The sequence below is a fragment of the Podarcis raffonei genome, chromosome 11 (genome assembly GCF_027172205.1).
Source record: "Podarcis raffonei isolate rPodRaf1 chromosome 11, rPodRaf1.pri, whole genome shotgun sequence".
Taxonomy (NCBI): Eukaryota; Metazoa; Chordata; class Lepidosauria; order Squamata; family Lacertidae; genus Podarcis; species Podarcis raffonei.
In genome coordinates, this window is record NC_070612.1 from 13,193,719 (window position 1) to 13,210,516 (window position 16,798).

The 16,798-nt window shown below is 43.1% G+C and overlaps 1 protein-coding gene across 2 annotated transcripts in view; it reads left to right on the top strand.

The window, feature by feature from the left end:
- The window catches only part of RAB27B (RAB27B, member RAS oncogene family), a 103,759-nt gene extending 92,095 nt beyond the window's left edge, over positions 1–11,664 (top strand). For both annotated transcript variants that reach the window (XM_053408098.1, XM_053408099.1), the window contains 4 exons: positions 2,548–2,633; positions 5,562–5,665; positions 9,566–9,689; positions 10,290–11,664. In XM_053408098.1, the coding sequence (XP_053264073.1) occupies positions 2,548–2,633; positions 5,562–5,665; positions 9,566–9,689; positions 10,290–10,479 (504 nt within the window). In that variant the 3' untranslated portion in view covers positions 10,480–11,664. The remainder of the gene's footprint in view (positions 1–2,547; positions 2,634–5,561; positions 5,666–9,565; positions 9,690–10,289) is intronic.
- Positions 11,665–16,798: the final 5,134 nt, after the last annotated feature.

A 16,798-nucleotide genomic window follows, 5' to 3' on the forward strand; every position in this document is an offset into this window, starting at 1 on the left:
CTATTCTAGGAAGCGTCCATGTGCTTGCCACCATTCCACTGCCTTATCCAAACAGATTTTCCCAGTGTATGAACAGTGCCATTCAACTCAGAAGTAAGGCCTATTGGGTTCAATGCAACATACTCACAGGTAGGGATGGGGGCAGAATTCAGTGCAATGCACGTATCAAATTTGCATTTTCCAAAGCATTACAAGAACTGAAACAACTGCCCTTCAAATTTTGTACTTACCCAGTTTTGTGATCCAGTTCTCCATTCAAACAATGCTTACAAAAATTATTTATTAGGTAAAAGTGTGCATAAAAATGAATTTACTGGTGAAGAATAGAACACAGAAGTACACTGTATAAGTGCGTACATTAGTCAAAAAATGCATACATGAATGTGTAATAAACTTACAGTAAAATGCTGAAGAATTTTGACGAGGTTTAGTTCTTAAAAAGTTTACAAATTACTGCAGCAATGTGGAGAACTGAATTTAGGATTGGCAAATTAAGAAACCAAGAGGACCAAAACTAAATGATCTTCCATTCCTCTTTACAGGTAACTGGTTATAGGACTGCAGTCTAAATATCTAATTCTGCCTTTCCCAAGCTGGTGCCCTCCAGATGTTTCAGAACACAACTTACCAGCTGGTCTGTAGGGCCCATGGTTAATAAAGGCTGGTTTAATCGACAAAAGCCAGCATTCTTGCTTACAAGCTGTAATAAGAAAAAAGCTTTTGCCACACACAGGAATTTTTTTTTGTCATCCACAAAAAAGAGACATTTTTGTGAACGTTTTCTTTTATATGTGCAATTTTGCACAGATACATACTATTTTTTGTAATATACCAGCGTAACCGTTTTCAAGGTCAAGGCAATATATTGCTGACTCACCGTGCATTAAGTCTTTTCTCGTCTCATTATATCCTGTTAGTTTTGTGGGAAACTGAGGCTGTGTACACACTCTGATTTACTCTGCATCCAGTGTGCTCCTTAAGCCACAATCCATTTGTAGCCTGCACCTATCCGTCATTTCTTATGAAATACTGCATTTTGATACATTTGCCCCCAAAGCAGCTTTCAGCTGAATTGTGAAAAAGAATGACCTTGCTGCATTTTAACCTGGTAATATGTGCACAGCCTCATTTATAACTTCTAGTTACTGTGGCACATAACATTCCTTTTTCTAAACAACCACTTCATGTTCTCTGGTATCCAAACAGCTGTTCAGCTACACTTCCACATCTGTGTTGGGACTTCCAACTTCATGCCCCTGAACTGCTAGTCCCTATCCTGTGCCAGAAGATGCTCCTGAATTTCTCCCAGGTTTCAGGAGCAGCTTGTTCAGCACATGATGGATTTACTCTGAGAAGGCAGCAAGACTCAGAGCCCCTGCTACAGATATGGAGCTCAGAACACAACTGTTTGGATCTGGCCTGGGGGTTGGTAGATATTTTTGGAAGGATATGGGATGGTACACCATTCTACCTCCATCTCTGTGCTCCAGGATGAATGCAATTGGTATTCAGAACGTCATGGAAGGCAAAAGAGAAAGGAAGATCAATGCACCTCATTAATGGTGTGCCCATTCCTAGCAATTAGGCACCAGTCAGTCCCTGAGCAGTTCATTCACACCTTTACTTTACTTTTACTTTAGTGCAGCCTTTGCTTGAGTTGTTATGAACAAAATTGTCATCCATCCTCAGATCCCCTGGTCAGACTCCTATTTTAGTTCGTTCTGTAGCAACAGACTGTTGTACGCCACCCAGACCTCATAGGATTTCCTCGTATTCTCATCACCTCAACTCTGAAAATAAGCAGAGAAAGAGTTATTGGGCCAAGGTCTCCAAATAAGCTTTGTGCCCAAGTTGGGTTTGATTCTAGGTTTCTCCAGCCCAAGTCTAATACTGTATCCATTCTACACCAGCCCTCTCTCTGCCATCATGCACTCATGGCATTGGTAACATCCAGGATGGTCTTGTTCTTGTTTGCATCCGTCTATCTCAAGAGACAATAGAAGGGTGCACCTCTGGGGGTGAAGTCAAACTTGAAGGTTATAGTGCCTGCTATGGCTATAGAGACTGATGCAGAAGAGACATGTTTTGCTGCAGCTGGGGCAGATGAATGTGTCCGGTTGTGCTGCTGCAGATGCACCCTGGTGTTTCTTCTCTGCACTCCTCCCAGTGGTCATTCTGGTCACTGCAACTGATACACAACCCAGCTGTATCTGCAAGGGATTCCCACACGTTGAGGTTGATGTTGCTAGCCTTCTTGTCGCATTTGTAGAGGTGGTGTGCCAACTGGCCTGGTGCCTGAAGCCAGCTCCCTATAGAGCACATCCTTCGGGATCTTTTCATCTTCCATTCTGTGGGCATGACCAAGGCATCTCTTGGTGACAAAAACAACCACTACATGACCACTCCAGTGTTTGATGACTTCTCCCCCCTATCCATCTGTATTCTCCATCCTGCCATTCAGCCATGTTGTTCTCAGCCTTAATGGAAGGCGTATCAAGTCACCACTCTGCCTCAATAAACATCTAAGCTTTGTTTGATGTGTTCCAGGTATACAACAGCCGGGGGTCAAATGGCTCTCCTGGGAAAGCCTTTAAGGTCCATCTTCAGCTCTGGGACACAGCCGGGCAAGAAAGGTAACGCATAAGAACATCGTCTCTGAAGCAGAGATCATTGGAAGAGCAAATGAAAGGTTCTCCATTCGATCCTGCTAGGCCATTTCAGATTAGGCAGGTTAGGTGTTATTAGGGAGACTGGAGAAAGAGCAAATTGTTCATCCAATGGAGCACATGTGGGTGTGGGTGTGTTACTTTCACCAAGAGGACTGGCATCAGCATGGCGCATTTCCCCCTCCTGACCATACCATGAAGCGCAACTCAGCGCATGGCAGCCCCTACTCCATTTCTTTTTGCTGAGGAAATTGAATTGCAAAAGGGAGATACACTGAGCTTTTCCAGGCACAGAATCCTCCCTCCCTGACAGACTTATGCGGTCCTTTCTCAATATTTAATTACACACACACTTACAAGTTCCCCCTCCTTTTTTAAGCAGCCATTGCCTTGTTCCTATATTAAAGTTAGGCACATTGTGCCATTGATTCCAGTCATAACTTTGCCCAGTAAATGTGCTTGAGGCCATGGCACATGTGACTCCAGCAAGCGTTTTGCTACAGCCACTGTTGCATCGTGGTGTGTTGCTTTTCTAGCACACCTCAGTCAGCAGTGATCTGGCAAGTTGTCCTTGCGTGTGCCACATCTAAAGTGCAAGGGCTGCTTTACATCTGAGATATCCTCTTATCAAGGAGAAATTGCAACATGGGGGCCTTTTTGCCATGGTTACATGGGCTTGGGGCTGCTGTGCCCATCTGGGAAGTGTCTTCATGAATGTGCCCAATAGGTTAGCAGTCACAAATCAAAATGTGAATTATATAAGACTGCCACTGTTTTGTGTAGCCTCTTGCAGAGGAGTGTAAGCAACAAAGGCCAATCCCTGCCCCCAGGAGGCAAGGGTAACCATTAAAGAGGTGGGAGGAAGAAAGCATACAATGTGTGGATTTCTATGAATAGCTATGCATGTTTAGTGGGATGCGGGTGGCGCTGTGGGTTAAACCACAGAGCCTAGGATTTGATGATCAGAAGGTCGGCAGTTTGAATCCCCGTGACGGGGTGAGCTCCCGTTGCTCGGTCCCTGCTCCTGCCAACCTAGCAGTTCGAAAGCACATCAAAGAGCAATTAGATAAATAGGTGCCGCTCTGGCAGGAAGGTAAATGGTGTTTCCGTGCGCTGCTCTGGTTCGCCAGAAGCGGCTTAGTCATGCTGGCCACATGACCCGGAAGCTGTACGCCGGCTCCCTCGGCCAATAAAGCAAGATGAGTGTCGCAACCCCAGAGTCGGTCACGACTGGACCTAATGGTCAGGGGTCCCTTTACCTTTACCTTTATGCATGTCTATGTATAGAATTTGTTTTTTAAAAAATAACTCTCAGCTTAACATGTGGCTTTCCATGTTCACCCAAGCTCCAAAATGCCAGGAATTTTCAACTGTTAAAGGCCAAATCCTTAACAGATCCATTATTTAGACAATGTGGTATCTTACCCTGTGGGTACCTTTGGGCTGGATCACTGCCCCTCTTTGGTAAACCGCGCTGAAGTTTTATTAACAATCCAGTGGTATGTAAATCTCCTTGGGCCCAAGTCCGAGATTCGCCTGCTCTCTGTCAGAGTCTGTGCAACTGATGCTGTCATGAGGCTGAAGCTACCGTTCCACATTGCGTGTCTGTGACTGGCAACCAATAAAATGCACATAGAACGACAGAGTTGGAAGGGACCTTTTAAGATGGTGGCCATTTGCATCATCTTGAAAGCAACAGTAATGTTTTCCTTCAGAGCCTATTATTTTATTCATATGCTTATTTTAATCCAATTAATTGACTAAATGACTGAAGATATAGCCAATGCCTTAGTCCCACAAGATGCAATGATGGCTCAACTTGGGTGGCTTAAAAGGGGATTAGACAAATCCATGGCAGGTGGGAATAGCAATAGATATGAACTGGAGGTGACGTGTTTTCAGTACTAGTTGCTGGGAACTGCAAGTGGGGAGAGGGCTGTTGCACTCAGGTTCTGTTTTCAGGCTTCCCATAGGCACCTGGTTGGCCCATATGAGAAGAGGACGCTGGACGAGATGGGCCTTTGGATCAGAATCCCGCAGGGCATTTCTCATATGTTATTATATATTTAACTGGGTGACAGTCCCATTAACAATAAATGTGGGCAACTGGATACAGTGGTACCTTGGTTCTCGAACTTAATCCATTCCGGGAGTCCATTCGACTCCGAAACCATTCGCAAACCAAGGCACAGTTTCCGATTGGCTGCAGGAGCTTCCTGCACTCAAACGGAAGCCTCGTTGGATGTTTGGCTTCTGAAAAGCGTTTGCAAACCGGAACACGTACTTCCTGGTTTGCGGCATTCGGGAGCTGATTTGTTCGGCAACTAAGCTGTTTGAGAACCAAGGTATGGCTGTATTACCAGGGCTGTGGGGATTCTGTTGCGCTCTGGAATGTTGCATCATTCTCAGCTCTCGCTTAAATGAACTAACATCCTGCTTAGCTAATCATTATGGCTAGAGTTGTGCTTGAAGGGTGTATGAGTAATACCGTTTGAAATCTCAGAAGCCAGGGTGGGCTCATTTGCCCATCCCCTTGACAGCAAAATTGGGCTCAATTGTACAAAACAAGCAAATGTGCAAAAATTGTCGTTATTTTGCATGAGCCATACAGGCTGGTTGCAGAGTTTTTGACATTTTTACACTCACGTCCATAACTGAACAAATCGTAAACCACAAGAGGGCTTCTCGGCTTTTATGGTACCATTGGAATAACAGTGAATTGGTGCATATATTTCCTGTAAAAAGGAGAATGTTAAAAGTTTTCCACTGTGATTTATCTTTGCTTTCAACATCATTAAACCATGCAGTAGAGAAATGTTTACCTACTATGGGTTTTTTTCTTTCTTCCTGAGCTAAGTCAGCTTGTTGATCCTTTCCCTTTCTTTCTTTTGGCAGATTCAGAAGTCTCACGACAGCATTTTTCAGAGATGCCATGGGCTTCTTGTTAATGTTTGATCTCACCAGTCAACAGAGCTTCTTAAATGTCAGAAACTGGATGAGTAAGTGGCGGGAGCAGCTGCCTCTCGTGCCCTCAAGTGCTTTTGGATTAGGCTATATTGCATCTGTCATTCTTCATACAGGGACTACTGCTGTATAAGACAGAATCTCTGTCCATGCTTGGAATTTTTTATTTTTTTAAAAGTGCAACCCATACTCCACCCTAACCTTTAAAAAGTGAGGAGAGCAAGAGAGCATGGAGCAACCTTCTCCAATCTGCTGGTCCATAGGTATTTGGACTACAACTCCCATCAGCACCAATGCTTACGGTTGATGGGAATTATAGTCCAGCAACACCTGAATGGCAACAAGTTGAAGAAGGTTGGCATATTGGGAGTTGCATGTATTGGACCCCCAGGCCCCTTGAAAGCAATGTTGGACCCTCATTGAAACCAGGAAACATGGTTATGGGCCCAGGGATCAGGGCCACAGACCTAGTGCCAGCAGAGGAAGGACCGGGGGCTGTTTTTGTCCTGGTTGGAGTCTCCTGGAAGCAGCAGAGTGGCGCGGCGGAAGTGTGCTGGGCCCATAACCATGTTAGGATCGTCCTACTCTCATGTAGGACCCTGGCAGAGACACATGCCCAACTGGCATGTTCTCTCCCTCCTGGTCGATCATTCGGGAGCTTCAAAAGCTTTCTTCAGCCCGAACATCACAGCGACCGATGCCAACAGACACTGGCACACTTAGGGATCCACAGAGTATTCGCAGTTTACGTAACAGAACTCAGTAGCACAGCATTTTGGCTGATCAGCTTTTATTTACATATAATACACTCGGAGCATTCTGCCTTAGCTCCTTCCTCTTTCTCATCAGACAGCAAAGAGAGAGAAAAAACAAAGGGCAATAGTCCCACTTCACGGAACACAGTAACACAAAACATCCTGTCTCCATCACTTCCCACACTGTGGAATGAAAAGATACACCATCATGTGATAGACAACAATCCCATGACTGCAAACACGGAGCAGGAATCCTAACAATCTGAGCCAGGAGGTCACTGGTTCAAATGTTGCCTTAGCTTCAGACTCACAAGATAACGCTGTAACATACTCTCTCTGGATAAAGCTTGGCTGAGATCTTCCACATAAAGCTACAACAAGATGGGATGGGGTGAATGAACCAGTTGGGTTCTATAGATAAAAGACCGAACAGGCAGACTTGAAGACTGGTTTTTTTTGGCAATATAACTAAGCATTTGCTCCTTTCTCTTTCATATGTTCATATGTGTGTGCATTGCGTGTGTGTGTGTGTGTGTGTGTGTGTGTGAGAGAGAGAGAGAGAGAGAATCTACTCTTCACTCCCAGCATACGCCAATTGTCGATAGTCTTCTGTTTGAGGGTGGGTGGGTAAGATGGAACTATGAGATAGGACTAATGCGAAGTTGGCTACCCATTTATCACGGCAACCTCATTCACCTTCATGCATAGCTTGTTGGTTTTCTGTAGACATCTGGTTGGCCATTATGGGAAACAGCATGCCAGTTAGATAAGGCAGTCTTCGGTCTGATCCAGCAGGGCTGCTATGTTATTATGAATCTCTATTCTCTAAGCCTCAGCAATCACCATGTCTGTACAGTATCTGACATAATGGGATAATAATATTTGCCTACCTTACCGGACTTTTGGAGGGATTACTGAGATAGTGGGAAGTGCTTTCAACACTTCAAATGCACTACATACGTGCAGGTTATTAATATTCTGTTGCCATTGTAGTGAGGGAAATGAATTCTCTGCTACTTGGCCTTACTAGACAAGTTTTTGTTGTTCCAGTTTTATTATTTATTCATTGAAAGGGCTGTTGTACCCTAGGGCAACAAAAATTCCTAAGCCTCCAATTTCTGTTGTGCATAATTCTTACCTTGACATGAAAACAAGTCCTCTTGGACTTCCGGGTTAGTGCCATCAGCTAATGGCGGATTCCCTCCGAGCTCCGGAGGGAATCGGCTCCACAGGATTAGGGTCTAACCGCTGCGGCGATGCGGGGACCCTTAAAAATCACAGGCGGTGAAGCCTGTGAACCTGGTGACTCGGCGGGCACCATTTGCGCCCCCCGACCTGCGAAGGAGCCTTTTTAAAGGCTTCGGAACGGGGGATGGGGTGAGCGGCGCGGTGCTGAGAGTCGACTGCTTCTCCTGCGGAGTGAAGCCGCGCTGCCATGGCCGGAGAGCGCTGACTTCTTCTTGTGATTTGGACTTTAAAATAACAACCTGTGAGTACTACAGAAGTTGGATTTCTAAGGAAATTTTTCTTTTGTGAATTAGGCACGATCGGGGAAGGCGTAAACAGGAAGTCCGTCTCCCCGTCTTGTAAACAATTCTAAAGCAAGGACCTGCTAACTAAGGTCGAGAGAATTCTTTCTTTTATTATTGGGTAAAAGACATTAATTTCACGATTTGGCACTAGAAGAAATTTTACTGGAGGATAAGAGCTAATTTTGGGAGCTGAAGTGCCACCCCCCCCCCCCGGACCCGGGAGTGATCCGCGAGAGATCACATTGAAGAGTTTGACAGCTGTCAAATTAGCTGTCAAGACGGAAAAAGAGAACTTTGTTTCTGCTGCTTCTGCTGGCTATATTTGTTATAATTTGACTATACTTTGTTGAAAATAAGGAAGAACTGATACAAACTAATTTGACTTTTGGATTTGAACTGGAAGGAATACTAAGTAACCAAAATCCCTCTAGAGGGGATTTTGGGACATTACAAGAATGGCTGAAGGAGGGGAAATTCAGGCTGAATTGGACAGAGTGTTTTTTCTCTTGGGAAAGTTACAAGGCCAAATTGATGTTTTGGCTATAAATGTTGCAACTCTGGACTTAACAGTAAACAAATCTATTGAATTTGATAAGGAATTGACTCAGGAAGCCCATGCAGCTGGAAAAGAAGAGAAACTTGAGAGTTCTGAGAGTGTGAAGAAAGAGATATATGTTGTTTCTGAGGAAAAGGAAGGAGGAGATGTAATGTTACAGAAAATAAAGGAGGGCCAGAGGCCTGACATGATGGTTACAAAGGAAAATAAGAACTTGATGGTGAAAATTTCGTCTGAATTGGAGACTGAAGAATGGAGAGATCTCCTTATGTGGAGATCGGAAGACCCAAGGATTACAAATTTGATTAAGGTGGAAGTTGGAGCTTTGGGGACATTTGGACTTGAAAGGAGTAAGAAACAAGATTCAGGCTCCACTTTTAAGTATGGAGGTCTGGCTGGAAGAAACATGGACCCTATTGGACTAGTGCGTCTCCGAGATTTGGTGCTTAATACCAAGGACTATCAAAAAAACCAGCAGAGAGGAACTGAGAGAGAATTAAGAGCCTCGGACGTGAGATCTTTAGGCTGATAGTAGATTGATTGATGGACGTTTGTTGGGGATTGAAACCGGGAAAGGGGGGGGTGGAGTTTAGGAATCCAAAGGGTGTATAATTATAATCTGTTTTGTTTTTACTTTTGTTATCTGTCTGAGAATTGAGGAAATCGTGGAAGGGAATTTAGGCCGACTTTAGAAAAAGGTTTTAAGAATAAGCACTGATGTATCACTATTGATGTTTATAAGGCAAAATTGGTTTTTTTAAAATGAACTAAATATAAAAAGGTTAAAAATTAGGGATAAGAACTTGTTGAACCAACAATTTGAATTGGAATACGAGAGGGGGAGGTGTGGGGAAGTCAGGGAAATATGTTATTGAAAATAAGGATTGTGAATTCTATGTGTTTTTAAACTTTTTTGTTTTTTCTTGTTTGATTTTTTAATGTATTACAATGGAAAATTTTAATAAATATCTTTTAAAAAAAAATGAAAACAAGTCCTCTTGGTACTGATATTGAAACAGTTGTTTTTACGCTTATCTTTTTTCCAGATAGCATTTTCAACATCCCTTACCCAGGCTTCTTTGTTTTGTTTAGGCCAACTGCAAGCAAACGCATATTGTGAGAACCCGGACATTGTATTAATTGGGAATAAAGCTGACCTGTCAGATCAGAGAGAGGTCAATGAGAGACAAGCGAAAGATCTAGCAGACAAATACGGGTAAGCCCAGTCAGTTACAGGAATCTTAACATGAATGAAAAGCTTTAAGCCTCCTTAAAGCTCTCCTATGAAAGGTAATTAAGTGTATACTTCAAGTTTCTAACTAGCATCCATGGTCATGCCCTAAGGTTTCACATACATTTTTCTCTCCTGGGAAGCACAGCACTGCTAATCTGTACTTTAAAAAAAAAAAATGATGTTAAGTTGGTTAGTATTTGGAATTTTAATGAAGGTGCAACATGTTATCTCTTTTATACCTTGTGTTCCTGCATAATCTGGTGGGACTGAGTCTTTGTTTTATCTGGTACTCCAAGAGTCTCCAATGATAGTTTTTAAAAAGTTTTGATTTCCACTCCTATTATGTAGGGAGAAGAGCAGGGCAAAGTCAAAGCAGGCCTTTTTAGGCATGCCTAGGGAATGATCTGAAGGTCTATGATGTGGTTCTGTTGATGTAAAAGCAATTTTCTATTGAGGGAAGGCCACCTGGGATCTGTGGATAAGTTGTCCCTCGAAGGTAGAGCTGGGTAGACATTTTCGTTAATGACCCCATTTTTAAAATGTCCCATCTGACAATGATTTTTTCGTGTTTTTCTCTGTTAGCATCCCATACTTCGAAACAAGTGCAGCTACCGGCCAGAATGTGGAAAAAGCTGTGGAAACGCTCTTGGACTTGATAATGAAACGTATGGAACAGTGTGTTGACAAGAGTCAAGTCTCAGACACAGCCAACGGAGGAAGTTCAGGGAAGCTGGCATCAGCAAAATCAGAAGAGAAGAAATGTGCATGTTGATTTAGCTCCTCAGACAGAGGGGAATGAACAAGAAATTGTCCTATCTGAAAATAGCAGACCCGACCAACCACCAAATTCAACCCTGGAAGCTCTTGTGGTCCATATGGGGCAGCTGTTGTTGTCTTAAGCAAGGCCGATTAGTTCTGATGCTGAGAGAGTCATTCTTCCATGCTTGCCACAGATGTTATCTGTACAATGTCATCTTCGTAGAAAACCCAAAGGCCCTCGTTCTTCTCAATACAACCAGGCCAGTAAATAGAGGAAAGCCTTGCTTATATTGGGGAGAGAGTTGTTGAAATGTTATATGATAAGACAATGAATCACCCTTGTAGGCCCATGCAATCACTTCTAGTCCTGTTGCCTTCTATTACAATATACATTATGCATTTGCTACAGATGGTTTATAAAAAGCAAATGGATATTAATGTAGCTTATTATAAATGTCTTTGTATTTTTATTTTTTTGTTAATACCAAGCAGTCATTGCTGTTACATTCAGCTGACTGATGTCCCTGATGAGCTCAGAATATTGCATCCTCTTCCAGGATAAAACTGAGGACCTGTGTAACATTGGAACTGATTGCCAAGCGGAATTGGAGGGGTGTGGGCTAAAAGAGGAAGGGGATGTCCAGGAATTCTAGCACAGGGGTGGGAAGGAGCAGGTGCATACTGCAGTGAAGCTTTTTTCTCTAAACCAAAAGGTATTGTCCATGCTTCAGACACCAAGGCCAGCATCTCCCAAGAACACGGGCAACAGAATGACAAACGCTTTCTCTGGTGACTTTGTAATTGCTTTAAAGGAGTCTCTTTCCTCAGGTAAAGAGAAGACAGGTCCATATGAATGCAGTTAGCTTTTCTAATTAATCCTCTTCCCTCAATGCATTATTTTTTTTAATTATTTTTTTTACAAGTGGGCCACCTAATAAATGTAAAACTGTTGAATGTTGATTTGAAGAATGGAGCATCACAAAAGCAAAACCTTGATTAAATATATAATATATGGCTGGCACTTGGAAGCATTTTAAAATTGGCAAGGTAGGCTTAGGAACAGAGCATCAAAGGGTGATTCTGTTACTGTAGCTATGCTGCCAACTGTTGAGTGGTGCCAAATTGTTCTTTAAAGCCAAATGTTGTGGGGGGCTGTGATGTATTAAAACGTATCTTTTGAAATAAATGAAAAAAATCAGCTGTGTACCATTCCTACATGGTGCCACGTTAGAACAAAGTATATACTGGTAAAGTCCTAGAGCAATATGGCTGCTCCAGCTTTGGCCCTGAAGCCAGCAAGATCCCACTGGGAAAACTGGAGAAGAGACTTTAAGCACCACGTGGTCTTTGCTTTATGGGCCAAACTATTGTCCCATAGTTTTATTTGGGATTCATGCAGAGGTGATCTTGTGCAGCACAAGGGCAAGAGGGTATCTGGGCAGCCCAGTTAATGTATAAAGCTGAAACTGTAACAAAATGGAGAGTTGGAAGATGGCGTTAAGAAGAAATGATACGGAGGAGTTAGGCTTGCTTGCCGATCTACTTCATAGATGGAGAATTCTGAGGTGCCTGTTCTGAGATCTTCCCCCTCCATCCCTTGCTTATTAAGATGGCTCAGTTGATGAACTCTTGCTGCAGAGCCCCCAAATCCTGAAGCCAGCCCTAGAGGGCAATATGAGCATATGGTAGTCTGTAGGAAAGAGCTGTTGCACTAACAAGTTCCTCAAGGAAGGAGGAAGAGGTGTGTGCTTGGAAAACTACAGCTGCTAGAGATTCTACCTGACCTGCAGCAAGCAATTGACAGGATGTCTTTCAGAAAGAAAGAAAAACCCCAGTGGTATTTTTAACAGTTCATAAAACCTTGGTAGCTATGCTTTTGGAATTTTATATTTTTGCATGCTATTTTTTGGTGAAACAACATACCACATGCCTGGTGCGTGGGCTGTTAACAGTTCAGTGCAAGAGCAGATTTTCCTCCCTTTCCATCTCATAACCAACTGCTTTTTTTCCTTCTGAGGACCATTAGCGAGACTTCTCAAGCACCCTCTTTTAGGAAGCCCAGCTTCCCATCTTCTTTTTTCATGCTGCATTTACTGTAAACTCCCTGCAAAATTTCTAGATGTCTTATTCGAGAGGAACCCCTCTGTACTTTTAATAGCTGCATGTTGGGGGATTTTGGCAAGCATGGTTTCCTATTAAGGACTAGGGTCCAGGATTCCTATTTTTCCTCTTATAGTGGGGTGGACAACCTGTAGACCTCCACATATGATAGCTGGAGATCCATTTCTGGACATCAGGGTACTAAAAACTGCCGAATCCCAAGTGAAGTCTGTTGTGTTTGGCATAATAAGAGTCTATATGAGGTTTTCAGCAGCGTCTGTGCTGATTTCATTCCATAGCACATCACTCATCTTTGGTGGCACCTTCCTGGTGATCCCACCTCCACCTCCACCTCTCATCAGAGCTGGAAATGAGGAGCAGCAGGAAGTGTCAGAATGACACCAGGTACCTTTATGTAGGAAACTTATCTTGCCCTCACAGTTCTTACATTGGCTGCTTGACAAAATGAGCCTATGTACAACAGAATACTTAAAACAGGCCATCTGTGGTTCATTGATCAACAATTGCCAGGGGCATAGAAAAGTTGGTATGAAAATAAAGAGGTAATTCCAGGCTTCCTTCTCCCCTTTTTAAAAATGTTGAATAAAACGATGGAGTCTCTTGGAATGAGTGCAGTGAAATGTAGCTTCATTTGGTGTGTGGTGGTGTGGGAGACATCACTTTTCACTGTCCCCTGTAGCGTCCAACAGGAACGCTACAACTCCTCAGGCGCTTTTGAGGTACTTTCTTTGAGTGCTTTCAAATAATCGGCCGAAGCATTCCCCAATCACCTCTGCAATATGGCTCCACAAGCTTGATGAGTTGTTCATACTTAATAGATGAGGAGAGAATTAACTCTGCCCTGGTGTCCCGGGAATATCCATTTGCCTACTGCAACAGCATGGAGGAGTTTATCAATGTGGCTCTGCATGGCGGTCCTTTAAGGATAAGTCCTTGGAGGAGGGGAAGTGTATCCAATTGGATTCATGTGCGAAAATGGAGTGTTATAGAGTGGTAACAGACACGTGGTGCACCTAAAAATGGGTATTCGATCAATACTTTCTGGGGAAAACCCATTCTCTCCAAAAGTGTGCTTGTAAATTTGTCTTAAGACCCTTGTCTTAGATCTACCAATGCACTGACTGCTAAGTTCACACCAACACTTAAAGCTGGTGTGGTATTGGGAGTTGGACTCTCAACAACATCTGGAGGGGGGACAGGTTCCCTGCATCTGTGCCAGAGCTGTAATCTGAAGTCTCCTTTTCCTAGAAAGCAAATGGTAGTCTACTGTGAAACTGAATGAAAAGAAGAACCCAATTTTTTTCTTGGTAATCTCCTTGCGGCTCCGCATTAGGATCAGGTACTTTTGTGGGCCAGATGTGGAACCTTCTGGAGCTTTTTTCAGGAGCATGGTTCTGTCTGCCTCCCCTTAGACATTTTTTTTTCTTTATCTCATTCCAGCACTTATGTTGGGAAATGTCAAGCCGGGTAAAACATAAAATTGAGTCAAGCTGTGTGTACAACAGTTATAGAAGCAAAGTAAGATAAGCCAAGCTTTCACAGGAAGCTGGGAGTGGGAGTGGGAGTTGGGTAGGGCCCTGCTATCATGTTGCAAGCAAGTGTGTGTGTGCTCTGCAAGAAACACAATGTAATTTTGGCTCTGCTGTACTATGGCCTGCCTTTCCATTTCATATCATCTATATAAGACAGTCTTATAGAGGCACCTGTACTTGGGCCTGTACTTGGGTGGGGAGATTAGGTAGTCCCAAGTAATACAGACATTCTTGCACTTTAAAAACAAAAGAAAACCGAAACATTCCTCCCTCCACTCGTTCAGAGAAAGGCAAGTTGCATCACTTATGTTCTACCCTTATTTTCAGAACACCAATTTACATAGATTCTTTATGAAGCATCTCCTTTAACTGCCTGTCCTCCCAGCACAATAGGGCTTTCAGTGTAAATAATTCAAGGTACTTTGCCTGAGCATATTTATTGAAATGATCCTTTTCAGATTTTGTATCCTTTGCCTTCCTGACTTAACACTAGCAACCTTCTAATTGATCAATTGCTTTTTTAAAAAAAAAAAAGTTTTCTCTGTTAGATTATTCTGAGCATGTTTTACGTTGGTCTATGCGGCAGGTCTGTACATGTTAAAAGATTTACATTCTTGAACGTGGACGTTTTGTATTGTATGTCTCTCAGTAGACTGTGATGCCAGCATAACAATGTCAGTCATTACTTTGTTGTACCAAAGTACCTGTGGCTTTAAAACTAAATATCTATAAATATATATATATTATATACATACACATTGTCAACTTTTATTAACTAGTGTCTGGGTTTGTACAATATGGTCAAGGAATGTAATCTTGTGGTTTCATATCTGCACTGTCCTTTTGAAAATTAAAATAATATGTTTTTAATTAGTGTTGGGCTGTTGGAGCACAAAATCAGGAAAGAGTGTGCTTGTGTGTATGTGTGTGTGTGTGTGTGTGTGTGAGAGAGAGAGAGAGAGAGAGAGAGAGTTCACTATGTTTTACAACAGTGTTGGGGAACCGCAGACCTAGCGCCCAGTTTTGGCCCAGCAGGCCTTTGTATCTGGCCCTCAGAACTCTCTTAAGGCCACACCCCTTCTCCCTAGGCCACACCTCTCACTATCCCTGCCTTACACCTCAAATTATTCTTTTCATGACTGGACTGTGTCCTTGAAATCTAACATGCCTCTTGCTTGGCTGGATGAAGAACAGAGAGAGATGTGTGTGAGTGTTCAGAAACTAGCTTACTGTACGTGCAAAGGTAAAAAATGTTTTTGATCCACCAGCATTTGACACCTGGAAGGCTGGGCAGAAGGCACTGCGACTTTGACTGAAAAATATTAAGACTTCAGGGATGTATTCCAGTCCAGTGTGTGTGGCTGGGGAGAGAGCGTGGTCTGCAAAGAAGAGCCAGATAGAGAGGTCTGGAAGGTGACTTTTTGATCCCTAGGCCTGAGGCTCCCCAATATTTACTTAGGGATTATTCACAATTTAAGGCCCCCTGACTAACATCAGTTCTCTGGGCAGCTTGTGGATCAAAGAATAAAATGCAGTGCTCATCATCAGTTTCCACTGGCATAATAGGACTTGGGTTTCCTCTCCTTCCCCGGTGTACCTCCCAATCAATCAATAAATCAGTGTTTATTACAGCAAATAGCCAGCATACTAAAACCAGAATTTCTGCATAGTTTGCCTCCCAATCGTCTCCAAAAGGTCCCCCAACATCCCAGGGCACACAGGAGGATGGAGGAGACCAGAGGAAGAGGATATGCCATTGCATGCATCAAAGTCCCTCACATCAGCAGGTCCCCAGCACTGGGTATGGCCCAGTATGTACACATTCAAAACTCAACAGCAGTAGCTGTCATATGGTAAGCCTGTGTTGGTTGTATCACTTCAGGTGGAGTCTAATCTGATGGTCCATTAAAAAAAATTCCTGCTCGTAGAAAATTTGCATATCTTCCATTCTCCTCCTCCCCTCCATTCTGCTTTTTACCCATGTCTCTATCTATCCCTGTCTAATGGAATGAAATTGCTACATTAGGTTATATAAGGCCAGAAACCAAGGGTGGGATCTTCCATAAGAGACGGGGTTCCCTTACATCCTCAGGTTGCTGTCTTGAGCCTATTTATACTACCTAGATTTGGTCGAATAGAGAAGGATTTGAGGGGATGAATAGCTCATCTCTCATCTTTCAAGGCTTTTGCAAATTCCCAAAATTAGTTTCCAAGCCTGAGCCTGGAGGATTTCCTTGGCATCTTCAGTTCCAGCAGAATTTTCCTCCCCCTCCCTCCAAAAGAACCTTTGCAAACACTTCAAACAAAGCCTAGCCTCTTTAGTGTATGTGGTTTTAGGGATTTTAAATTGCTGGAATTTGCAGCAAGATTGCTTTAGAGGCACCTGTTCTAAACTTGGCTTGTAATGAAGGTTTTTTTGGTGGGGGGGCAGAGGAGTTTCAGTGGAAGAACATGGATGTTTGCCTTCCATACGTTTTCCAAATTCAGCTGTGTTGCAATGGCAGGCTACCAGTACTATTTGATGTTCTAATTTGCCAGATTTCTGATTCCTGGGGGCAGCTCAGCAAGCTTCACGCTGGGATTACTCAATAAGTCATGAGCAAGTGTGTAGGAGAACTGCGTGTAAATCTTTAATAGCAGTAGCGATTCCAAAGTTTCAAATGATTGAAATGCATTTAA